Below are 25,860 nucleotides of genomic sequence, written 5' to 3' on the forward strand. Positions count from 1 at the left end.
AAAAAACATTGTCCCCTTGCTGTCAGAGACCCCCTTTACCTCCCTCCATCTCCCCCCCAGGCTCCACACGCTGTCCATCCCTCTGTCGGTGACACTGTAGTCGGGGAAAGAATCCAAATCTTCCAGCCTCTCTTTGGCCCCTGTCAGTCCTCTTTTGGCACTGGCTCTCTTTAGACCTCTCGAGTGGCATTCGATGATGCGGTTGGTTGATTGGCCGCTGACAAGAAGTTTGATTTTTGGGAACCATTTGTCCATTCACAGTCTGCAGAGTGACCTTCACACGGCTGAACGGACAGTCAGAAACAGACGTGTTAAGTAGACAGCCACCACAAAAACAGTGTTTTATTTGTTTTGGAAGATTGAAGGAAAGTTAGAAAAGAACTGCAGCTACAAAGCGGATCAGCTTCTCTTAGAAGTACGAAGCTCCATTAATCCCACTGTGTCTCTCCCCGAACTCTGTATTGCTCTAATGATGTAAAGCAGATGGCTTCTGTCTTGTTTCTTCTCCTCTCTGCTGTCTCAGCTGTCTCTGTCCCCTTCTCTCCCCCTTTCTCTCTCTTACTCCCTATCAATCTTTCACACTCGTTCTCACTTCCACACTCCCCCTCTCTCAGTTTCGGTCACACTTTCCTCACAAATTTTCCCCAAGGAAACGATAAGCCCTTAAATCTGTGCTTGCAAATGACACAGACCAGCTTGTGCGCATAATGTGCAAAGAGGTGAACCCTCGCTTCATCTTTTGTCTTAATCATTTCCCATCTTAGATTCATTCTGCTCCTTTTTTTTTGTCTTCTGACTAATTCAGACCCCTCCCTCCTCTTCCTCTGTCTCGCTCCCCTCTTCAAAGTTATGCTGGAGGAAAGCCATGCTGTGAGCCACCAGTCTAGTGCTCTACTTGTGCCCTCCACACAGCTGTAGTTTACCAACACCAAGACCCACTCTATCTCACCCCTGCTAAGAGGGAGGGAGAGAGGGAAGACAGAGGAGCGGGGGACTGAGGGAGAGATGTTAAAAGGGATGTTTAATAGGGTGAGAACAAGGGAGCAGGGGAGAGACAGGGAGAGAATCAAAGGATGAAGAAATAAAGGAGTACGCTGCTGAGGATGTTTGATGAAATGAGGAAGCGATAGGAGGGGATGGGAGGGAGGACTGGAGGGATGGAGCCAGCTGAGGCAGCTGGTGCAGAACAGAGGACGGATGGAGGGAGGGAAAGAGTGAGGGAAGAGGAGGTTGCTGCTGACGTTAAATAGGCTTGAAGGAGTGCAGTGCCGAGAGCGTAATTATGATTCACTGTTTCACATGCAAAGCATCAAAGACTTATTAACGGTTATTAAATTAAGAAAACATACAGTAGATTAAGATTAATGCTTGCTTTGAAACGTCTTGTCCTTGTAGTCCTGCAGGGCCACGTTTTTCTCTCACTCTCTTCCACCCTTTGCAGTCATGAGACAGACTGTAGCGTCGCCTCTGCTGAATCATGAAATGTCATAAAAACAGCAAGACGCTATCTCAAAGCGACACAGACGACACGCACTGTAAGTTACAGCACCTACCGCCACATTCAACAGGAGAGTGTGGAGTGCAATGAGTGGCTCAGATGTGCATAAAGGATTGCCAGATGTTTAAAAATACTACTTTTCCACTTCTAATTAATCACAAATGCGTTAAAGGCTCGGTACGCGTACATTTTTATAAACAAAATCACTTTTTGTCATGCAGCTCTTGTGGTATCTAGCCGTGCAGACAGACTTGTGTTTGTTTTTACGTGTTATATTTGTGCTCACAGCATTGGAAAATACCATTTTAAAAAAGTCTACCATTCAGCATGTCCTACATCCACAAATATCGCTGTAAACAGTTTCTATGGGAACAGCTGTTTTTCAATGCTGTGACCACCACAAATTGAATCCCATTCACCTCCATTATATTGAAGCAGAGGCTTAAAATTCAGTCAAAATGTGGCCAAATAAAAAACCACCTGCAGGTCTTGACCACAAGAGGTAAGCGATACAACATGTCCCGTACGTTCTCCTTTGAAATAGGCAAATCAACCCTTTAAAGCTGGAAGATACAGTGCGTTGACTCATTTGCATCGTTTAATCCATCAGTGCGCCCAAAAAGCGTAATGACAGCACCATATGTGATGTGTTCGCAGCAGGTATAGCAGTTTGTTGTATCATCTGGAGTGTTTCCTCTTGTGCAGATCTCTGTTCTGCTATGAGGTTTAAACTGGGGGAAGTGAATGTCTCCGTGTGTGCAGGCCAACACAGATGCAGTTGTTTTTCGTGCATTAACATAGTGGTGTGTATTCCCAAGGGCTTCACCCATCAGTGAATACCTGTGTGTGTTTTCAGCCGTCAGTGAATACCTGTGTGTGTTTTCAGCCGTCAGTGAATACCTGTGTGTGTTTTCACCCGTCAGTGAATACCTGTGTGTGTTTTAATTTTGTTTTTTTTTAATACGTTACTGCACTGCAGACTGTGTCGTGCAGGAGGCGCAGGAGGACGGTCGAGCTTTAGAACAGGAAGTTGATGGTTTGTGTGCTGAGTCGCGGTGTTTTTGTGTGAAAGTGTGATGTGATGGTCGGTGTGCTATCGATAACTCTGTGCAGAAGAAGATAAGATAATAAGAGTTTGACTTGTGTGTGTGTGTGAGTACATGATAGTGCTTGACTATAGAGAGTGGTCTCTTATTGTGTGTGTGTGTGTGTGTGCATATTTTTAGTAGCGTAGAGCGTAAAAAAACTGACTGTCTGTACCCTTAATTTGTTCAATCCAGATAACAGCCTTACATCACTGTATCTTGCTGAATTCCCAGAAAGTGAAAGACGTTGAGAGTGCGAGGCGGGGCCCGGTTGTTTGGTTTCATGTTTGCCGGGGGTTTTCTGTGCATTTGGTTGCATGTGTGCGCATCGGCCATCAAACATTAACTTCCTCTACATCCACGTGCGCTGACACACACTCAAAAACCCACCCTCAGTGTTAGTTCTGCTTCTGATGGAGCACATGCCCGCCGACGTGCGCTCTGTTTAGCTCACTTTTAATTCAACTTTAACCCTGTCCAAGTGGTGGGAGCTCGGCCGCTTTTTTTTTTTTTTTTTTTTCTACGCGACACCTCACACGCTCGATTCTGCTCACGATGAGCTTCAGGAGCAAAATCACCTTCAGGAAGAGAATAAAGAGCAAACGAGTGCGATCGGATTTCAACCACCTGAGAATTGTATGTATTTACTTTGTATCTCTGCTAGTTGTTAAAGTGTCAAGGCATTACTCCTCTTGTATTTATTGACGAACACATGAGAATAGTGCCTTTGCTCTGATTTATATAACTTTAATGATTATAGCCCACAGCCTATGGCCATTCTGTGCTTTATGATATGCGTGTGTTTCATTTCCTCCTCTTTTGAAGGTTTGCTTGTTACATTGACTCAGGCTCTGTGACAGGAAAAGAGAGCAGAGCGCTTTGAAGTCGGCTTATTAAATGATGCGTGCAGCGATGATGCACACCTAGCACAGCTAATGCTTCATTACTGCGTCTGACAGATGTGGGCTGATGGTGGGGGGACGTCACGTAGGTCAGAGCAGAGTCACAGCACTCAGGCTTAAATATACCGGCCTGCCTATTGCTTCTCTCATGTAATTTATCTGCTTGTTTTTGCTTGCCAAAAAACTGCAAAAAACAAGTATTTCCATTGAGTTAATCAGTATCGATCTGTCAAGCATTTTATTTGATTTTCTGATTAAATGCTTGTCTATAAGAAAAATGTCCATCATTGCTTCCCAGAGCCCATGTTGACACCTTTAGGCTGCTTGCTTTTTCCAATCAGCTGTCCAGAACTCAAAGATCTTTAATTTGCAGTCATGTAAGTCAATTTTATTATTATTTTTTGCCTAAATAATATAATAAATTTAAATTCTGAATCCATTATTATCACTGTTGACAGTTTTATTGAAAAAGTTTGACTGAATAGAACAAAAAAAATAGAAAATAATACTTTAGATGAACTGCAGGGGACTATGTTGCAGGTCTGGAGAGAGTATAAATCATGCTGACAGTGTAAATCCCTGTGCTCACTTGTAGAATTTAACAGTATGCAGTATGGTTGGTAAGAGCTGCCCTGAAACAGACATCACCTTCAGTTGACTTACGTTCTTTGCTCTTCCCCTCTGTGCGCTCTCTTGGTGGTGGGCCAAGAGGCCTGTTCTGACTGTTGAGCTAGCTGTGGTGGGTAAAAGCCCCGGCCTGGACCGTTTGCATGTGAACCAAACGAGATCATTACTTCCTCCGCCTGCCTCACCGCAGCCTGCTCCAGCTCTCGCCCTGCTGCTGTTCCTGCTCTCTGAACGACAGCAGTAATTTAGTGTTGTGCTCTATCTGTAAAACACATGTTTGAAATGACTCATTGACCCGTTACATAATCCCTCGACACTGTTTTAAACCTCTTTGACGAAAGAGAGAGTCAGTGTGTAAGGGTCTGTAGTGCAGCATCGTATCACAGGTTCCAGTTTGGTGGTTTTCATTCACCGAACGGAAAATCCACCTCTGTCGCTCAGATGAAGCCCTCTCGCACTAATATTTCTATTTTGAGTGTGTTGTTCTGTGGTGGTGGTGTGTCTGAGCCTCATTTCAGCTTCAGCTTCAGCTGCAGTGCTACTTCCTCTTCGATTCTTTTAGCTCCTAATGATGTCATGGCAAAACACAGGAAATGATCATGACTGTGTGTGTGTGTGTGTGTGTGTGTGTGTGTGTGTGTGTGTGTGTGTGTGTGCATTGGATGCTCCTTTTGATAAAATCTGTGTGATGCAATAATGATGTGGTTCAAGTTAATTACACTGAGGCGTTTGTCTCCTTTCGCGTCAAGTGTTAAATAAAGAAATTGTCACAATAGAAAGTTAGAAAATGTTGCTAATCAGGAAATATTTGATCAATTCAATGCCAACTTTCAACCCTTGACACTTCTCACTAATTATTGCATCTTATCTGTTCGTATCGTGTCGATGTATGATGCTCAGTCAAGCAGCTGAATGCTGATCAGATGTTTCTGTGTTTCTGTTTGCAGCAGGAGAAGCCGAAGCTGATCGATCCTCTCGACTATGAGACTGTCATCTCTGAACTGGGGGACGAGTTGAAGGAAGACCCCCTCAGAGACCTGCTCCTATTCCCTGACAATGATTTCTCAGTAAGTGTTTGTGTACGTGTGTGTGTGTGTCCGTGTGATGGCCTGATGGTTTAGTGGTTAATGCAGTCATAACAAGAAGTTCCTTGATTTAAATCTCAGTCCTGGTTCTCAGACAAACAGATCAGTTTGTTATTGAGTTATTCATCGGTTTGTTTTGATTCATTGCAAGTTTCCAGAGGCTGGCATGATGATTTTTGGAAGTATTTTTATGGGCATTTTTTGACTTTATTAGACAGTGTACAGCAGAGAGCTAAAGGGAAAAGTGAGATTGCAACAATCGTTCATACCCAGGAACAAACCATACAAGGACCTTGAGATGATATTTTCAGTGTTGTAAAACCCAAGGCAACTAAAATATTGTCTGAAATTTGTGAAAAATCCATATTTGTAGATTGAAAAAAGCAGCAACTTGCCACATTTATGAGGTTATTGTCATTGTTACTATTGTCGGCTACAGCAAGCCTTATGTTGCCTTGCTGCATCATATCATGCTATACTGTGGACAGCACCTTCTGCTGAAGTAGATGAAAATAAAAGCTTTCATTTTAATTAAAAATATATTCGACTTAAGCACATTTAATTGATTTGTACTGTTTAACCAAAAGGGATTTGTGCACAAACTAGATTTACTAGATATTGTTTTGAAACGCCACCAGTTCAGTTGCAAAGAAAACACAGAGACCTTCTCTTGGTAAATGAGACTGAGGTACGTCTTTGCTCAGTCTCCTCAAATCTCTGCAGCAGAGGTGCTGGGTTTGGCTCAGCCTTAGCTTGACTGCAGGCCTGATAATCAATCTATTAAACACACGTCCACACACGTCATAACATTAGGTCAAGGTAAAGTGCATTGCAGGGGATGAGTTGGGCCTCTACAGGACTGGAGCTCTGGCAAGAAGAATTCAATATCAATCAAACCCTTGTAGAAATCTCACCAGTTTATTAAACAAATGGAAACATACAGATCGGTGTCATTGAACCAAAATCCTTCCTTCAATCTATCATTCACTATTTAATAGACAGTTAACTGTACAGAGGAAGTACTAATAACAAAGGATCCCATTTTGAATTTTAGTGAAATAAAGGTCAGCACGATAACATCAGCAAACCCTTGTTTGTTTATTTTCCCACATGAATCAAATTTATTCGACTTTGTTTCCCTCCATATTTTTCCCCATTCACCCCCCTCCGCTGAGCGGTAAATTCATATTTCTGACGAGTATGAATAATCGTTCGCATCATTTCTGACCCTGTAATTTTCATCTATGAAATGCAACACATTGCATTGTGGGGTTGCTAGCAGAGAGTATTGTACATGCCATGGACATTAACAGTTGTGCAGAAACTTTACACTCAGAATTCAGACAGTCAATGTTGAGCATTACAGTAGGTATTGATTGACTTTGGACAGAGGCCAAGATGTCAGTTCCTAATTTAACAATGATGTGTTGTTTAAAATGCAACACGTGACATCTAATAGACTTATTCACACTCATCATGCATGTTAAGCATTGCAGTGTTTACATTACAGTCAACACTTTCTTCTCTCTGGTTTTCTTTAGCTCTTTGTTCATTAGTACTTTCATTACTGTGCTAATGTGTTTCTGCAGACGCAGATCCACTGCACATTATGATGACCTAATTGGCTTGTTGTGGTAAAGGGGAACGTTTGCTCGTGGACCCCTGGAGTTGTGGCTTTAATGCATGACTCTGCTGGTTCCCAGCTTTGTCTGGCTACAACACAAGCTCCTCTGATTTTCTTTGTCTCCGCAGCCTACAGTCAATTTCCATAATTGTAAGTGAAAGCGGCTTGGCAGAGTATTGCTAAAGCACAAAAGGCATTTACTAGATCTGCCTCATTGCCAGTTGGTTAGTGAGCTCAGCGCTCTAGCCAGTTGATTGGGTTGTATAAATCAAAGTCTGTCTCCGTTCAGGCACTAAGATCTTTAATGCTCACTTGTTTTCATTCCCATTCTGAACAAAATTCCCATTCCCATTCTTTTTGAAAATGAGCATGCACCGTAAAAATTGAATGTTGATTTTCTGTCTCATGCGTCATACAATATACTTCATGTAATTAAAGCTGCATGATTGATAGGTTAGGTTATTAGTTCTAGGTCTAACTTCTTAGAAAGGGAATACTTATTAAAAGATTTGACTTGAATTATTCATCCTCACTGTAATAAAGCCGGCCAGAAAGAATTTCATGAAGAGGAGACTAAATGAATATTGCATTAATCGTCAGCGTCATGAGGTGTGTGTATGTTAGCAATAAAGGTCGACAAGGAGGCCTGATGAGGAAAAACAAGACTACAGCCATGCCCACGGCTTTGTGGGGCTAAACTCATGCACAGCAGTGCTCCTAGAGAAATGCTTACATTTACATGCAAAGAAGCTCACAATGACAGGTTTAGCATGCTGATTATAAGCAGGTATAATGTTTGATCGTGTTTATCATCCCAGTTGTTAGCTTGCACGCATTTTCAAATTAGAAATAAGCAAAGTTCGGTTTAGTTTTGCATTTGTTTAGTCATAAAACGAAGTACTATGACATTTTGACCTGCTGACAGCAGCAGATTAAAATTAATGATCTCCAGTGATTAGGATACATCCTCTGGAGACCATGGAAGTCTGTACAAATCCATCCAATCGTTTGAACGCCGTTCATTCAAGAGATGTTCCCTCCTTTGGTGTTTTCATGACGGTGGGGGAGAGAGCTGTTTAACACCTCGGCCTTGTGCTTTATGATACTGAGCTATAACAATAAAATCGGCTTGACAGTTTGGTTGGGGTCTTCTGAAGATTCACATCGTTTTGTTACTCACCAAACCATTACCATGTTTCTCCACTCATTTATTTAGGTTTTTTTCTTTCATTTGTCATCAACCTGGACGATGTGTTCTGATTAGAACAATAGTTTAACTGTTAAACGATGAATATTTATGTATAGAAAGACATACTCTCAGTGGCCATGACTTTGTGCTACTTGTGACCTGGAACAGAGTAATTGGCTTGACTAGATGGATCAATGAATTACTTCCTATTAACAATAATCAGTTCCCCCTCGAGGGGATTTTTGTTAGCGGAGGGATGACTCACTCTGATCCTCACACATCTTGATTTGTGATCACTTTTGTTGATATATAGCAGCATGAACAACACCCACATTTGTTAAACATGACATTTGCTTTGTGTAATAGCACCTCTGCTCTTTTTCCTCTGGCGGTTAGTGTTTTATCTCATTAAAGTATATTATTTTAATGCTGGTGGAGGTGTTTTTTTTATTTAATTTAATTTCCTGTCCATATTAACAGTCCCTTACGGATGCTTTTGTCTCTTCAGGTATCCACTGTGCCTCAGGAGAGTCGGACTCTCAAGTCAACCGTTCCAGAGGGGGCGGAGCTACAGGCTGAATGTCTGCTGGTCAGACAGGTGAGGGAGTTAGAGTGTGCGTGTGCGTGTGTGTGTGTGTGTGTGTGTGTGTGTGTGTGTGTGTTGGTGTACAGGTCTGAGGTTTGGAATGAAAGAGGTTTGTCAGTTGGTGGTGGTTAGGTTTGTCATCTTACTCTGCTCTCAACATAGGACATCCTGATACCAGTGGAGCGGTTTCACCATACTTCTAAAATAAACCAGATGTGTCTGTGTGTGTGTGTGTGTGTGTGTGTGTGTGTGTGTATGTGTGGGTGTATCTTGGTGTATCTTGGTGTGCATTCACTGGTGTGTGTGCGTGCATGTGTGTGTAGACCAGGGCTATCAAGGCTAGGTGTAGAAATAATATCCGAGTAGACGTAAACTCCCCAGACGTCGCTGTCACAGCTCACTGTAGACTAGCATGTGTGTCTGACGCATTGTGTGTGTGTGTGTGTGCTGTCCTGTCTGAGGTTGATATTGTAGCTGATAATATGTGGGGTCTGTTTATACTTTGGGACATTGCTAACAGAAGATCACAATCTTTCTAAACAAATGGATTAAAGAGAATAGCGGCGCGGCTTTCAGCAGGCAGACAGAGGATGTGGAGCTGCCTCCCAGTCTTTGCGACTTGTGTATATGGACAATATAGACACACCCTGTGAGAGTACTGTTTCAACCCCTGAGACAGACAAGTCATCCATTCAGATGTTAAGATGTCTTTATTTGCAGATTCCTTGGGGACAGAGTCTTAATTCAGTTCCTTTGTATAATTTAAATAATCTAATGATGGATCCCAGCCTGCACGTCAGTAGCTCGGCCTCAGGAGAGCGAGCCGAGCTCTGGCTGTACTCTCACTGTGGTGAAGCTGCCTTCATCGTCTGCAGACTCTCTAGCTGCCCCAGGTCCGTCATTTTGGATTGTTAATATTTTATCATAGTCAGCTTAATCTCCGTTCTCTCCCGCAGGCCTGTAAGTATTACAACTCTGAGCTAAATGTGGTCCAGTTCAAGTATGACGACTACGCTGGAGACTACCGCCTGCTGCCCAGGTAATCCCCTTCACTCTGTCGCCCTGCCTGCTGCGTCTGCTGTGTGGGATTTAAAGCAATAGGTAGTTGATTTGGGAAATGCACTTTCTTGGGGAGGGATCTGTACACTTCTGAAATGTCCTTATAGGTGTTTTCTTTGCTAATCACTCCATGAAGCTGTCCCACATATTTTCGAAAGCTCCCAGCTTCCCATTAGTAATGTATATTAGTTTTTCCCTACTTATTTTTCCACCCAGTTGCATAACCACAGTTTGTCAAACCGAGGTGAAGGATCACGAACAAGAACAAGATGATGGCCGGTGCTGAGTGAGAAAGGAGAGGACACCTCTGGCGAATGTTGATTTTCGGTGCCCTTTTCTAAATGCCGACACCCTTTCAGTGGGTCGTTCCTTTGAATCAGGCCGTCAGTCAGTCAGCTGGAGCTGTGTCAGCCCCAGTGAGGCTGATCCAGAGCAGCCCTGCAGTTCCTGCTCTCAGCCACAGGAATGTCCCTCCTCTGTCCCATGGGCTGCCACTGTATTCTTTCAGTCTGTTCTCATAACCTCTGGACTGTCAACCAGGATGAACTACAAAGCAAGATGCAGTAAACGCTGGTTAGAGCACAATCATGCCAACTTATGTTGTCTCTTTGTAGCTGTAAATGCACAAACACGACCATTATAATGTTTGTTTAAATGGTGGACAAGCTAACCAACTATAAACTGTAGGCTTATGGGTTTGTATTGAAATACACCAGGAAAACCATCGCACAATGACAAACTGCAGCTATTGTATATGTGTGTTTGTCGCTGCTGCGATTGAGTGGAGCAATCTTCATCCGTGCACGCCAATATTAGCATTCCTCTGTCGGTGGCCAGCCCGCAATCACCAGAAATCTTCTAAACATAGTCCCTTTAAGAGATTTTTTTTTTTCTTTCAGACAGCTTTTTTTTTTTTTTTTTTTTACGACTGTGTGACTTTTAGCAGAGGGTGGCTCCAGCGTTGTCCTCCACAGACTGCAGCCTCGCTGTCTGCAGCTCACAGCACACACACAAAGGCATTTTATCCCGTGGCTCACGCACAAAGACGGGTCAGCCTGTGAAATCAGCGGAGCGGGATCGAGCGAGGGCTACCTATTGTTGACTCCTGACAGAGAACGATGGAGCGGAGTCAGCCACCCGCAGTCATTCGCACTACTTGGATAGAGTGGATTAATTGCATTCCTGAAATCATTTTCTCTTTCCATCAATATGTTTCATTATCAATCCCACATGTGTCCTCTCTCTTTCCCCATTCCTTCATAGGAAACTGTACAAGGCAGAGAAGCTGCCATCCCACTCTTTTGAGATTGACTATGAGGACATGGACAAGGATGAGGTCAGTAAAGACCATCGTTTTGACAAATGAGTGCATTACATTCTGGATACATCCTGAGCCTCATGTTTCTATTAGTTTATCGCAGCCTCAAGGCTGTTAAAAAATACTTTGTGAGAGCATTTAGCTCATTACAGGTCAGTGGGACATTGTTTATGAACATAAAATGGCGGACAAATGGCCATCCTGAGACAGAATAAGTCCTGGAAAGTCTCCTATTCTCTATTGATCATCTGCTCCTCGGTGTCAGCGCTGACTGCGTTTGTGTTTTACAGGATACCACCTCTCTGTCCTCGTCCAAAGGAGGAGGGGGAGGTGGTGGTGGAGGAGGAGGTGGAGGGATCGGTGTGTTTCGGTCAGGCTGGCTCTACAAAGGGAACTTTAACAGCACCGTCAACAATAGCATCACTGTTCGGGTGAGGAAATGTCTGACGCTCTTCCTTTTCATGCACACACACACTTTTTCTGTCTCACTTGTTCACCCCGATCCTCAGATTCCCCCTGTTTTAGCACAAGGTCCAAATAATTAGTTGCCTCTGACTTTGTCCATAAACAGTTTTAATGTGTTTGGACCTCACTCTGTGTGTGCAGTCATTCAAGAGGAGATATTTCCAGCTCACCCAGTTGACAGATAACTCCTACATCATGAACTTCTACAAAGACGAAAAGATCTCCAAGGAACCCAAAGGATGCATCTTCCTTGATTCGTGCACCGGTGTGGTACAGGTGGGTTTGAAAGCATTTATTCTTTTCGGGCTCCTTTCCCTCCTAAAGCTCTGCACACTGCCATAAAACAAGAAGGTGCAAAAAGCAGCAAAGGAAAAAGAAAAAGCCTAAAAACTTATTTCCATTGTTTTAAATTTTGTATCGGCTCTGAGCTTTCGTTCACAAAGACCTTTATCAGGTCGTTGAGGAACAAGTGACATTCAGCTTTCACTGAGCCAGTATTATGTTTTACGAGGAGACATTGTGTTTTATAGTTGTACTGCTGTAAAATGTGGCTCGCGGCATGATAATGTAGGGCACAATGACACTGCATGCCCAGGTCAAGACGTTATTGTGTTGTTGGGAGAATTTAACCTTTTATGTTTGTTTTTCCTACTTAACCAGTGAGTGGAAAACCTCATGGATGTCATTTTCATGTCTCTGTTTCAACAGTTTAATGTCGCAATTGTCTAGCTGAACTTATAATTGCAGCAAGTGTAATTGTAGTAATTGCTGGATGTACTGTATGTGGGTTTGGGAGTTGCAGCTTCCTCTTCCTTCCAGAGACCACAATGGAAATGAGCTTTTAGCTTTATTGTGTTTTTATGTTGCGTGTGTGTGTGCAGTCTTGTGTTTACCTTTAGCATTGTCAGACAAATCTGAATGTAGAGTTAACGGTAACAAAACTATACAGTTGAATTAAAAGGGAATGCTGCTATATCGAGCTTACATACAACGAGTGCCCACAGGCGTTGAAGAGGATTGCAGCTGTGCATACGGTGCTTTGTTATAACACACAAACCATCAGTTTATTTTTATGATTTAATATGTCTTTGTTAGACAACTGCTGAGAGGCTTTATGATATTTTAGATATTTTTAGAGGGAGTTTTGTATGTATCAGACATCCAGAAACTAAGCTACGCTAGGCTAAGTTTATGATTGTTTCCACTACCTTCAGAAACTCTATGTGTAAGAGGGAATCAAATTTTCCAAAGACCGAACCGAGCTCTGGTTTTGTCGTGTAACCACATTATCCTATCCGTCCTTCACTCATCCCCCCCTGAAGAATAACCGTCTGAGGAAGCACGCCTTTGAGCTGAAGATGAACGAGGTCACGTACTTCGTGCTGGCCGCGGAGAGCGAGCAGGACATGGAGGAGTGGATTAGCACGTTGACCCGCATCTTACAGATCAGCCCCCACGACGGCCCGGCCCCCGACCGCAAGAGCCTGGACCTCACCGACCATCGGCAGGGTGAGACTGGCTCCGTTTTGGTGTTTAGGAATACACAGGGTCCACCTACGACGGCTGCAGAGAGAGGGAACTGAAAAAACAGTTGGACAGAGCAAAGGGGGTGGAAGCACAAGTGGTAATTTAGAGGAGAAAGGGGTATTTAAAGAGAGGATACTTCCAACACATGTATAAATCGTGGTGCCCTTAAGAGACCAATGACATATAGTCAGTGTCAGCAAAAATGTGACCTTTCCTCTCTGTCCGATTTAATGTAACTAAATAATTTCTGCCATTCTGCCACAACCGTAATGGGGAATTTCTGCTGGGTTGGTGCTCAGTCCCAAACATCACTATGAGGAAATGAAGCCTGACACCAACCTTGACTCCACCTTTGTTTAATACATCATACCTTGTTATTAATAAAAAAAAAAAAAAAAACTTTACATGGAAGCAAAAAGTGCCAGTGCTGTGAGACGTTGGTCATGGGACTGTAACATAACGCACACTGACACTGAGACCTGGCCCAGTGAAAAGTGGTGGGATGATGTAATAGCCTCAGCCGTCATGGCTCTGTGGTCTGTTAGCGTGCCTTTAAATCAGGCTGCGAGCATGTGGTGACCTACCATTAATGAGCCGTTTTGTTCAGCGCAGCCTTTGGGAAGAATTGCTCCAGGCGCAGGAAGGTTGTATTTCTGCAGAAGCCTGCCTGCCTTCTGTATTATCCATAAATACCACAAGTGGAGTCATATTTTATTCTGAGATGGATATATGTCCTCTGACTCCGGTTAGTGTGTATTTAGTGTACCGCTGAACCTATTTTAGAAAAAGCCATATGGCCTTTAACCTCCAGGGGGGGGGGATGGACTGTTTAGATAAACGTTCTCTGAGCAGGAGTCACTCTCTGGAGTCCTGATTGTGTTTGTTCTCTCTCCAGATGTGTTTGACCTGTCGTTGAGTGACAGCTGTTTGCAGGAGAATGAAGATACTACGACAGAGAACGGCATCAATCCAGAGCTAGCAAAGGTTAGCTGAGCTGAAACTGCAAAAGATGATATAATTTAATCCTCTACGACTCCATTATGGCTACCATTATCATAATGCACGGTTCATGCACACCTGTCAGTGTCTATTTAATGGTACCCATTAGAGTTTTTGACCATTAACACTGTTCTGCACATGGACACACACAAGCGTGACGCAATACACATTCCTGCTCATGGTTTCACGCTCCCACTGATCAACGGTGATGACACACAAAGAAAGAGTAGAATAGAAAAGAGTAAGACTGCTCATCAGTGTAAACATGCATGCATTAGAGAGATTCAAAAAGTTGGCTTTTATAAATATTTTATGAAGAATAAAATACATTTGTCATGTTTTGATTGGCCCCAAAGATCCACAGTGCATTTTGATGAGAAACACTGGTTGTGTAGAAGAAAACTCCACAGGCTACCTTCAAGTCCAAACCATTAAAACTCCCTGAAAAAGCAAAAACAAGACAGCCTCGCTGTTTCTGCCGATATCATATTGCATAATGAGCGATTTATCATTTGCATCAAGTTGGTCCCTTACTGCCTCTTTCTGTCTTTTTTCCCATCTCTTCTGTAACAGTATATCTCTGAGACAGATGAAGGAATTCGCTCTGCGAGGAGAGAAGAGAGGCTGAATCTGTTCTCGCTGGACCCTGACACTCCTGTAAGTATGCTGAATGTGGCTGCACATCTGCATGTGTTCTTTGTTTTTTATTTTCTCTGTTTTGACGTGACTTGCATCATGGTTTGACTTGTCATGATGCTGCAGTTTTTGTTTTTTTTTTTCAGATCTTACTAGTAATGTTCTCTCAGTAGTTCTCTGTGATTTCACCTTGGTGTGTGTCACCCGCCCCAGGTTCTGAGGAGCCCCCGGGCCGAACACTCCTCGGCCGAGAACGCAGCAGTGCGTCCGTTTGAGGAGAAACTGGGCAGAAGATTCATGATAACCTGCCGATCACTCAACCTCATGCTGCAGGGCTGCATCAACGAGAGTGAAACTGGACCGGTCACTAATGTGAGGATTAGAAACATATTTCAGACAGTTACTCAAACATGCGAGAGAGTAAATTTATGCATTGAGTCTCTGTGAAACAAATGGTCAATGCACTCGAATCTGTAGCGCTATGGTCATTTTATATATGAAGGAACTGCTTCTTGAGTGACTGACTTGAATCTGCTCCACTAGATTGAACCCTTCTTCGTGTCGCTGGCTCTGCTGGATGTACGAGAGGGGAGAAAGGTGTCGGCCGACTTCCACGTAGACCTCAACCACGAGGCTGTGCGTCAGATGCTTGGAGGCTGCAGTAACGGCACAGGTGGTACAGGGACCGGTGTCGGAGCTCAGGAGAATGGCCTGTGCTCTCCTGCTGAGAAGAAGCCAGGGGACTGTTACCTCAGCCTGGACATGGATCACTGGCTATGTTTTCCCAAGCAGGTACAAGGATGTTACTCCTCCAGTATGATGTGTACCAGTCAAAGGAACCCATCCATCATTTACGCTGCATTTTACATTTAGACTGACTCTAATGTTCCTGTCCAATGCTCTCCATGCAGGCCATCTTCTCTGTGACCAACCCCCACACAGACATAGTGATGGTGGCAAGAGTGGAGAAGGTGCTGATGGGAAATATAGCTTGTGGGACAGAACCGTATATCAAGAATACAGACTCCAGCAAGGTCAGAAAGCTTTGGTCATTGTTACTGATAGTTTTAAATCAGTATTTACATGACTTGATTGATTTATTTCCTATCATTGACCAACAACATAAAGCTAATAGTCGTAATAATAATACAACTTTATTTTTATGGCACCTTTCATACAAGAATTGCAGCTCTAAGTGCTTTAGAACAAATAAATGACATGCATCAAGTGCTTCACATAAAAAAGACAAAGAATTACCCTCAAAACAGACATAGAAAATGAATGGAAAATAAGATGGAAAAATAAGATGAAGATGCATGAAAGCAGGGGTAGAATGCCATAATGAACCTAAAATGAATCAAGTAAAACCAAACATTTAAAAAAAAGGGCAGCAGTGCAGCTTTTACATTGTCTTATCTCTTGAAGCATGCTGGGAAAAATGGCTCTTGAAACATGCTGTTAGAGCCTTTATTGCAAGGGAAATGGCTTAATCTACTCAAACAGTTTAATGCATGACATTTACAAAACGGTTTTCCTGTAAGGCCGGAGTTTATCTTCCAGTCCGGCCGGATAGTTTAGAAATTAGGTTTTTCCGAAATCCTATCCAACACATTTCCTGGCTGCCCGGCTGGCAGGGCTCCATGTGGTCCTTGTTTAAAGTCAGTCACCAGACGTTCAACCTGCTGCCAGAGTCCCTGTGTTAGACAACCTCTGATTTAGTCTGTCACTCTGTCCCAGTCAACCAGAATTTAGGGCTGATCGCATCCCTTTGTATTTAAAATATCAGCTGAGACTTCCTGCTAACCCTCTCACCATCTGCTTGTGTCTTGCACAGACTGTTCAGAAGATTTTGAAATCCAACAAACAGTTCTGTAGTAAACTGGGAAAGTACAGAATGCCGTTCGCCTGGTCCGTCAGGTCAGTGCCCCTGGTTGGAGGCTCAGTTGTCTAAATATTTAGAAATGTATCTACAATGTCCACTTCACAGGATCTAATCTGTCTGTCTGTTGTAGGCCAGTGTTTAAGGACAACCATGGCGCAGTGGACAGAGAGTCTCGCTTCTCACCTCTCTTCAAACAGGAGAGCAACAAGATTTCCACTGATGACCTGATTAAGCTGGTGTCTGAGTACAGGAGGTAAGGCAGACTGCAGGTCACGTCTTCCGCAAGTCAAGATAAACACTTCTTACGACATTTTCTTTGAATTTTTGCGTGCGCAGAGCTGAGAAGACCAGCAAACTGCAGACTGTTCCCGGGGCGCTGGACATCGCAGTCGACTACGTTCCAATGGAGCATCCTAGTAAGTCCAGGCGCTACATCCCCTCTGTGTTCATTCATGTTCGCACACTGCCGTCTGTCTGCTCACACTCTCTCTCTCTCTCCTCTGTGCTTTTAGACTGTGTGACGTCCTCCTATGTACCGGTGAAGCCCTTTGAGGAGCTGAGCAAACACCAGCCTACTGTGGAGGTGGAGGAGTTCGTCCAGGACTCCACCAAGTTCACGCAGCCGCACCGCGTCTACAGAAACCACATCTACGTCTACCCTAAACACCTCAAGTATGACAGCCAGAAGAGCTTTGCCAAGGTACGTCTCAGGCGTTTGAACAACAAAGACACAGTTTGAGAGGGGCCTGAGTGAAGGTTGTGGAAATGATCCAAAAGCGTGCCTCTTGTTTCGTTCCATACTTCATATACTTTTATTATCAACTGTTTTTGGTATGTGGACAATTTTAATGTTACAATGCTCCTCTTGTTTGCAGGCTCGTAACCTCGCAGTCTACGTTGAGTTCCGCAGCTCAGACGAAGAAGTTGCCAAACCCTTAAAGGTAGAACGCAGTCCAAAAACATGCTGATGGGACAGTTATTGGGTTTTATGTGACTGTTTAAACTCTGTCTATCGTGAAAAACTGGCTGAGCACGACTCTACGTTGCCCCTCTTGTTCTGTCGCTGTTCTTCCAGTGCATCTATGGCAAGCCGGGGGGTCCAGTCTTCACCACAGCAGCCTGTTCCACTGTTCTGCACCACTCCCAGAACCCTGACTTCTACGATGAGGTGAAAGATATGAGGAATAATCACATGCTGCAGACATCATTAGAACCTGGGAGTGGATTGCTTGCCAATCTGCAGCATCCCTTGCCTGTAATATAATATGGCTGTAATCCATTACATGCATCCGTTGTGTCCCCAGGCGAAGATTGAGCTTCCTACTCAACTTCATGAAAAGCACCACCTTCTTTTCTCCTTTTACCACGTCACCTGCGACATCAACGCCAAGACAAATGCCAAAAGGAAAGAATCCCTGGAGACCCCAGGTGAGCTGGTGAAACATTTACAGTGCAGCAGGTGATTGCGTGGTTGGTCTCCTCCACCATCCTGTACTCTTGTGTTTTGCATCTTTTAGTGGGGTATTCTTGGCTGCCTCTCCTCAAAGAAGGTCGCCTGTCGTCTCAGGAGTTCAGCATCCCTGTCTCCTGCAACCTGCCGCCTGGATACCTGGGCATCAAGGAAGCCAGCAACACCAAGGTGAGAGGGAGGAGGGTAAGGGAGGAGAAGGAGGACGGGGTTACGGGGTGGATGGATATGAAACATCGTCATGAATGATAAAAAACTGGAATTTTTGTGAGAAGAAGAATATTAAGCTTGTGATAAAAGGAGCGTTTGAAGAGAATAAACATCCTTCCTTTCTTCTACAGAACGGAGCAGATGTGAAATGGGTCGATGGAGGAAAAGCTATCTTTAAAGTGTCCACCAATGTCGTCTCCACCGTATACACTCAGGTAGGACCACATGTGTGTTTCTGCAGTCTCTGTGATGGATCGGCGATGTGTCCAAGGTATGCTCCACAGTTCACCCACTGAATACTGGGAAAGTTTTACAGCCCTGCATGAACCTGAACGGGACAAGCGGTGTAGAAAATAGATGGATGGATGCTTTCTACGTATTGTTTCAACCACTACATCCTTGTAAAATGAGCCGGAATGTGAACATGCACTGCTCAAAGGAACACTTTACTTTGGAATGAGGTAATTGGCCATTTCCAGCGACCATTAGAAGCTCCTAAACAAATTATACAGCATGCAAAAGTATATAAATAAGTGCAATGTGAGGCCAAGATGCACAATCAGCATTAGAGGATGATAAAAGTGGTAACTTCCTCTTATGTGTTGTGGGCATGAAACAAGGAAATGGATAGTTTCGACTACAGGATGTCTTGATTGGCTGTTTGGTTATCTTAGTTTCACTTGCAGTACTTTAAAAGACAAATGAAGTATATTGATTCTTAATGAACGATGAAAGTTGTGTTTACAGAGAAGTTAGAATTACAACCCTGATTCCAAAAAACTTAGGACGCTGTGTAAAACGTAAATAAAGCAACTTGTGATGATTTGCTAACCCTCTCTGACATATATACAATTGAAAACAGTACAAAGTTCCCCAATTTTTTTGGCATTGGAGTTGTAGAATAGATACATAATAAATAAACAAGACAAATAAATCAATCCACAGGCAACCTATGAGTAATAGAGATGTGAAGTCATGTTGTCATTTGAGCTAAATAGAAAACATAGATTTAAGGATGATTTTCAGAAATATTAATGGATATTGATGTTCTTTGTACCACTGTGAAGCCTTGCTATGCAACAAAACTGAGCTTTTTAACCACATGGATAGTAAAGCTCACTATAGTGCATAACCTCCATAGTACAGTCAGCTTGTCATGATAACAACTTGGTGATTGTTTCATATTCTATAAAAAATACTTTAAATGTTTACAACTCGATGAAAGTTTGACTGATAGTTCACATTTAAGGATTAATTGTAACTTAAATAGGAACCAGTTCACTAGGTCTTATAGCAGATGTTGATGCTGATTATCATGAGCTCATCTCTCTGTGCCAGGACCCCCACCTGAACCGATTCTTCCAGCAGTGCCAGAAGAGAGAGCTGGACCTCTCGCTACCTCCTACCTCCAACTTCCTCAACTGCCTGAAGGTCAGAGCAAAGGCACCGTGTCCCCTCAGTTTTCATTTATTGTGACTGAGACGAAAGCTGAAGCCTTGAGTGCTGAACCCTGCTGCATTTGCCTTGTCTCGTATTCATTTCCACCCTTCTCCATGTCTTCCTACGCCTACGCCTACGCCTCTTTTCCGCCCTTCTCCAGGGTCTTCTCAGCATGGAGAGAATCCCAGTGATCATCCGATTTCTGCCAGTGCTCTTCAACCAGCTGTTCAAGGTCCTGACTCAGAATGACAACGATGAGGTCACCACTGCCACCACCAGGTAGGATGTGGTACTACAGTGTCAATAACAACCGGCTTCACATCGGAGTGGGAGTTCAGTGGATGTGGTAAAAGCACGCAGTGAGGAAAACGTACTGGTTAAAGCACAGTTTTTCTTTTTATGAGTTTATTTATGGCTTTTATATTTGGATTTTGTCGTTTTATTAATCCAGTAATCTAAAAACTGTTGTTGTTGTTGTCCCGTGTCTGCAGAGTGCTGGTCCACATTGTTGCAAAGTGCCATGAAGAAAACCTGGATCACTACCTGCACTCCTATATCAAGGTATAACAACACAGAAGTGGTGTGTGTGGTGTGCTTATAGTAATCCTTGCAGCCAAGTGTGTGTGCTCAGGAAGATGAAAAGATAAATTTGATTACTATTGTTTTCCATGAATCTCTGTGCAGACCATTTAATATCTGACTAAATAAATTAGAAGAGAGGGATTTATGTGTTTGTATGTGCGTCGTTTGTGTGTATTTGGGCCAGCAGGAGTGTGGCTAGGGCCGTGTGCCCAGAACACAGTGTAAACACAGAAGAAGAAGAAGAAGAAGAGGTGATTGTGTAGGAGTCAAACTAGGACATTCAACCGGCTCAAACACAAACACAAGGCATGTTTGTTTAGGGGTAAAGAGTCAGTAAGAGAGCTAGAGGAGAGAGCAGGACGAACCACACAACCTGTTTCATGTTGGCCACAGTGAAGGAAAACCGCAGCGCTTGAAGAGCTAGTGGCAAAGATGAATGGTGGGAGGTAAGAGGAGAGGACTAGCAGAGCTAATGGAACTGGGGTTGCCATGGTAACAGATTGGCATGATGTTCAGTAGTAGTGGTGCCCAATTGAAACTGCTGAGTGTGTGTGTGTGTGTGTGTGTGTGGGAACGTGTGTGTGTGCTCAGTGAGATGGGGGTTGAACTCACTGTAGCATGAATGGAGTAGTGTGCAGCAATACGATTTGAATCAAACCTCACGTTGGCTTCGTTCCAGACTGCTGTTTCAGTGTTATTGCTCACATGCATCTACAGTATTTGTGAATCTGTGTTTTAATACATATTAGAGCTGAAAAAATGAATCAATTAGAAAATTAATCAGCCAGCACTTTGATAATGCATTCATGGTTATAGTTGTATTTTAAAGCTCAATATTCCCTCATTCCTGCTTCCCAATTGTGAGGATTTGCTGCTTTTCTCTGCTTTGCATCATTGTAAGATGAATATATTTGGTTTTGGACTGTTGGTCAGACAGAACAAGACATTTTAAAAGCTGTATATAAGCTGTGTAAAACACTTTTCAGAGAATCAGTATAAAATACAATAGAAAATACAGTAATCTGCAGAGGTCTAGAGCTGCAAATAACAGTTAGGTTCATGGTCAATTAATCTGCAGAATTTTCGGATACATTAAGTTATTGCTTGGTCTTATTAAACATTGAAAAACAATGAAAAATGTACATTGTTCCATAGCTAGTCAATTCATGTGGTCCAAAATATGTAAGACAAACAAAAGTAGCAAATGAAAAATGACTTTAACAATGAATTGATTAGCCACATATTCAATCAACCAGGTCAGCTCTAGTCAGGACCGTCAACTGCAGCACACCGCATGAGAAGGGATCTTGTTGCGTGTAACGCCCTCTCATTCTCGCCCCTCTGTTCCTGTTATCTCTACTGCTGTGTCCAGTAAAAGCAAAAAATGCCCCCAAAATATAATTAAAACAAGATCAACTCGATAATGAAAGTAGTTGTTATTTGCAGGCCCTACTTCATATGCTCCTTTAACCTCCCTCTCCCCTCTCCCTTCTCTCCTGTGTGAAGTATGTGTTCAAGTCAGAGGCCCACGGCTTCAGGACCGTTCACGAGGAGCTGGCTAAGGGAATGACCTTTGACCTGAAGAGCAACGAGCAGGCAGCAGTCAGGAATGTCCTGAAGGTTTGTCTCCCACCTACTCTTCAGTTTATCCGTTCTAAAAAGGAAAACTTGATTTTGAAATAACCAATTATTGAGTCTGCTATCTATGCCTCCAGTATCCTGGAGCAGAGTGAATTAATGCAAAGAGCAGTCATGTGTGTCTCCTGGAGCTGATTAGACAGATACACACTGGAACAAGTTTGACCTTGCTTTGACCTGTCCTGCTTTCAGTTCTCCTGGTTCTTCTTTGAGCTGATTGTCAAGTCCATGGCCCAACATTTGGTCGACTCTGACAAGGTGAAGGTGAGGTTGCTCGCTCTGCTTTGGACCAATTGTTATTCTTGGTTCTTGGTGTTTGTAATCCGACCTGAAACACGGTGCATGATTAAGCTGTGCTGACTCTGTGTTCCTGCAGCTGCCGAGGCCCCAGCGTTTCCCTTCATCCTACCTGAGCCGCGTGGAGACCCTGGTGGAGACGGTGTCCGAGCACATCTTCTGGAAAAACAAAGACATGCCAGAAGAGACGCGCAGCGCCAATTTAGCTGTAGCAGCTTTTGTCAAGGTGGGAGGCAAACTGTCTCGTGGATGCTTGAGCACACGTGAATGGAGCATACTGTTAAGCTTACCTTCTAATACTCTGGGAAGGAATCTATACAAACTGTACAAACAGTCTGCAAATGAAAATTGTTCCCTTTTTACTATTGTTGCCTATTGATTCCTCCACCTGTGTTTCATGAACATGTGTCACTGTCATGTCAGCTGATGCCGGGTCTCACCTCTGCTCTCTGTCTGTCTCTTTGCAGCGTTGCTTTACTCTCATGGACAGAGGCTTCACATTCAAGCTGATTAGCAACTACATAAACATGATTACTGCTACTGACAGCAAGGTACAAGCGATGATTAGTAAGGATACATCAGTGACTGCAGATGCAACTAGACGCACATTTGCAGAGCAGTAATATCTTTTTTGTGTCTGACAGGTCTTGTGTGAGCTGAAATTTGAATTCTTAAGAGAGGTGTGCAACCACGAACACTACATCCCTCTCAGCCTGCCCTTACCCTCCGCTCGCATCTCAGGTAAGAGCCCGAGTCAAAGCCTGTGGCTCGGCGTTAGCGTGGTGACTCTCATAACATCGAGTAGCTCTCACACTCTCATTTGTCTATTAACGCTCCGTCTTTCTCTCTCTGTGTCATTTTCTCTGACTGTTTGTCCATGTCAGACCATGCATCCCCAGAGCCACAAAGTACTCATGGTAAATATGTTCACTCATTCCTCTGTAATGTTGTATGTGCTGCAGTGTGTGTGTGTGTGTTTGTGTGCTACAGCGCTATGATGATAATGAAAAGGAAAATTGTCCTGTCACATTATTTGCTCACTGTAACCAGATTTTTGTTTAGAAAAGGATTAATTAACTCCCTGATGGAAAGCAAACATTGGCACACGCATTATTTAAATCACGGAAATTTCCATTTAAAATGTGAATCTTTTACGCTTCTCTCTCTCCTCAGTGTCGGTGCCCGAGTACAACCTGACCGGAGAGTTCTGCAGGAAGCACTTCCTGACCGGTATCTTGCTGCGGGAACTGGGGCTGGCCCTCCAGGACGAGCAGGACCTCAGACATCTAGCTTTGGCCACCCTGAAGACTCTCATGGCCAAACACTCTCTGGATGCACGCTACGCCACCAAGGTAGCCAGAACACAGAGAGATTCTTCCCATGTGACTCACACAGACAGATACACACTGACGTGTGATTGTTAGTAGCAGCTGCAAGCTGCAGAGACCATATCTTATTGAGTGCTGGGAAGCTTCCAGTCAGTAATCTGCCCACTGTTTAACACCACCAGATACTGCCAGCCACAGCGCAGCAGCAGAGCTGTAGTCAAGGCAGTCAAAACCGAATGTGTGCAGAGGCCACATGCAAGGCAACACTGGGAAAATCATGTCTCATAAAAGACCACATTTCCTTCAGGGCTCGTACAAAGTCTCGAGAGAATGGAAAATGCTTAATATTAACCATTTTGAGGTTAGTTATATGGTTAAAGCCAAATATCCTCCTTGAAAAATGCTTGATTTTCAACACAGTCTGGTGATTCGTCGACACGGTCATCATGAAAACCATCATATTTGAAATGAAATAATAATCATCATATTTTTTAGCCGTCTCCTGGTGTTGATATTCGCAGGCATTAGATAAACATGATCAAAACATACAATCAAAGTTAATATGAACAACTGGTGAAATAGACAAAGTGAGGATATACATTGATTGCTGTGGGTATAAGACATTGTCTACACTTTATTTTTCACATTTGCCTTTTAAAGTGACAATTCAAGTGTGATGAAAAAGGCTTTAAGAGTCTGGAAATGTTTGGTTGAGGTACCTTGAAAGAGCTTGAAAAGTTCTTGAATTTTTTGAATTTTACTAGGCAGGATATATTGGATGTTATATAAGTGCATTGAAAAATCTGTGGACTACCTAAAGACCGTAGAGATTTAAACCATCAGATTTTAAATACAGCCTTAATTAAGCAGTGATACACTCTCCAGGGACACAAGAGCGGTTTTAATAGAAGGGGACTTTGAGTGGCTTTGCAAACATATTAAATGTATCATTACAGGCTTATTAAAAAGAGGTTGTTAATTTGGGTGTTTGAAAATACTGTTACAGGCTGTAGAATGTGTGCATTTCTTTAAAATGCGGTGTCCCTCTCATTGACCGTCTCTCCAGGAGAAGCAGGCAAGAATAGCGTCTCTCTACCTGCCGCTGTACGGCCTGATCCTGGACAACATGCCTCGGTTCTTCCTCAGGGACCTCTTCCCCATCTACTTCACTTCTAGTGACCAAGTAAGAGTGGATGATATAAAATGAACTGACTGAATCTGTGTTTGCAACGCACTGGTTGATCATGAGGGGAGCTTTAAAGGTTATCTTTCATTGTGAAATATAGAAGGATAGTAAAAAATAATAGCCTAGATTATAAAATGTTGGGACTCAGGTGGAACAAAACATATTTTTCCTTTGAATAAGTCTTCTCCCCTGTCTGCGCCCATACCAGGGCTCCAGAGATGACCTCAGTGTGGGAGGAGGAGTGGCTGGAGGGGTAATTCCTGTTACTCGCCATGGCAACTCCGTAGATGCCTCCTTTTCCAAAGAAGTACTCAACTCCATCACAGGTAGCAGCTTGGGATGTGCTTGTGTGTGACTGTCTGTCTATTGCTAGTGTCTCTATATAAAAATGTGTGAATCAGGACGTTGATACTGACCCCCCTCCCCCTTCGCCCGCTGCACACCAGCCTTCTCATCCTTGGCAGTTGCCACGGGAAACCAGGCTGACTCTCGTGGTTCTCTGATCAGTGTGGACTCCAACCCGAGCAACAGTGACAGGAACAGTGAGAAGATGGACGGATGTGAGAAGGTGAGAAAAGAGTTAAGAGAGCAGAGACACCTTCTGTGTTGTGACACGTCAGATATAGTCCTTTTGGTAGAGGAGCAAGCACATCCGTCAAAAGAATCAAGGTGGATTGGATACCTCTGGTACTTGTGTTTGGTATAAACACACATCTTCTGCAATGAGTGAGTGCGCAAGTGAGTGCTTCATAATAATTTCTACATCATAAATGGCTCTCTGACTTCCATGTTGGACCAGAGATAGTGGACTTCTGCTCCAATCTCAACTAAAGAAAAACTGAAATTAGCCCAGGTGGTCTTGGACTAATCATGTAATTCCTGTGTTCAAGTGCAGCTGAGCACCTTTGCCGCATGCCATCAAGCATGTCTATAAACCTTCTCCACATTGCCTGGAATCAAACTTTGGCAAGAACTGTCTGAAAACTCAAAGCTTGTGAAATCCTCATTGTGCCCAAGTTTCTCTCCAGCTTGCTGAAACCTACAAAAAAACAACCCTCATGCGAGCCGTATATCACTGACTGTGCCTCTGTCTGGATGTTTCTCCTCAGTTCGCACGGCCGCAGTCCCTCATAGGCTACGGCTCTCGCTGTGACAAGCTGGACCAGGCAGAGACCCGCAGTCTGCTCATGTGCTTTTTGCACATCATGAAAACCATATCTGAGGGTGAG

The 25,860-nt window shown here is 43.5% G+C and overlaps 1 protein-coding gene across 3 annotated transcripts in view; it reads left to right on the forward strand.

Moving 5' to 3' along the window:
- dock10 (dedicator of cytokinesis 10) overlaps window positions 1–25,860 on the forward strand; it is a 59,500-nt gene that overhangs the window by 21,088 nt on the left and 12,552 nt on the right. For 2 of the 3 annotated variants that reach the window (XM_041941240.1, XM_041941237.1), the window contains exons 2-36: window positions 5,060–5,179; window positions 8,519–8,608; window positions 9,553–9,635; window positions 10,919–10,991; window positions 11,264–11,404; window positions 11,580–11,714; window positions 12,761–12,947; window positions 13,861–13,949; window positions 14,538–14,621; window positions 14,814–14,972; window positions 15,144–15,392; window positions 15,512–15,634; window positions 16,435–16,517; window positions 16,613–16,735; window positions 16,819–16,898; window positions 16,995–17,182; window positions 17,358–17,423; window positions 17,558–17,650; window positions 17,787–17,910; window positions 18,000–18,121; window positions 18,292–18,375; window positions 19,499–19,591; window positions 19,761–19,879; window positions 20,092–20,161; window positions 21,689–21,802; window positions 22,013–22,084; window positions 22,197–22,343; window positions 22,585–22,668; window positions 22,762–22,858; window positions 23,002–23,034; window positions 23,291–23,469; window positions 24,512–24,628; window positions 24,840–24,957; window positions 25,078–25,199; window positions 25,741–25,855. In XM_041941240.1, coding sequence (XP_041797174.1) covers window positions 5,060–5,179; window positions 8,519–8,608; window positions 9,553–9,635; window positions 10,919–10,991; window positions 11,264–11,404; window positions 11,580–11,714; window positions 12,761–12,947; window positions 13,861–13,949; window positions 14,538–14,621; window positions 14,814–14,972; window positions 15,144–15,392; window positions 15,512–15,634; window positions 16,435–16,517; window positions 16,613–16,735; window positions 16,819–16,898; window positions 16,995–17,182; window positions 17,358–17,423; window positions 17,558–17,650; window positions 17,787–17,910; window positions 18,000–18,121; window positions 18,292–18,375; window positions 19,499–19,591; window positions 19,761–19,879; window positions 20,092–20,161; window positions 21,689–21,802; window positions 22,013–22,084; window positions 22,197–22,343; window positions 22,585–22,668; window positions 22,762–22,858; window positions 23,002–23,034; window positions 23,291–23,469; window positions 24,512–24,628; window positions 24,840–24,957; window positions 25,078–25,199; window positions 25,741–25,855 — 3,976 coding nt within the window. Of the gene's footprint in view, window positions 1–3,118; window positions 3,220–5,059; window positions 5,180–8,518; window positions 8,609–9,552; window positions 9,636–10,918; window positions 10,992–11,263; window positions 11,405–11,579; window positions 11,715–12,760; window positions 12,948–13,860; window positions 13,950–14,537; window positions 14,622–14,813; window positions 14,973–15,143; window positions 15,393–15,511; window positions 15,635–16,434; window positions 16,518–16,612; window positions 16,736–16,818; window positions 16,899–16,994; window positions 17,183–17,357; window positions 17,424–17,557; window positions 17,651–17,786; window positions 17,911–17,999; window positions 18,122–18,291; window positions 18,376–19,498; window positions 19,592–19,760; window positions 19,880–20,091; window positions 20,162–21,688; window positions 21,803–22,012; window positions 22,085–22,196; window positions 22,344–22,584; window positions 22,669–22,761; window positions 22,859–23,001; window positions 23,035–23,290; window positions 23,470–24,511; window positions 24,629–24,839; window positions 24,958–25,077; window positions 25,200–25,740; window positions 25,856–25,860 lie in introns of those variants that run through there. The other variant, XM_041941239.1, reaches the window with a different exon arrangement.

This window comes from Chelmon rostratus, chromosome 7 (assembly GCF_017976325.1).
Source record: "Chelmon rostratus isolate fCheRos1 chromosome 7, fCheRos1.pri, whole genome shotgun sequence".
Lineage (NCBI taxonomy): Eukaryota > Metazoa > Chordata > Actinopteri > Chaetodontiformes > Chaetodontidae > Chelmon > Chelmon rostratus.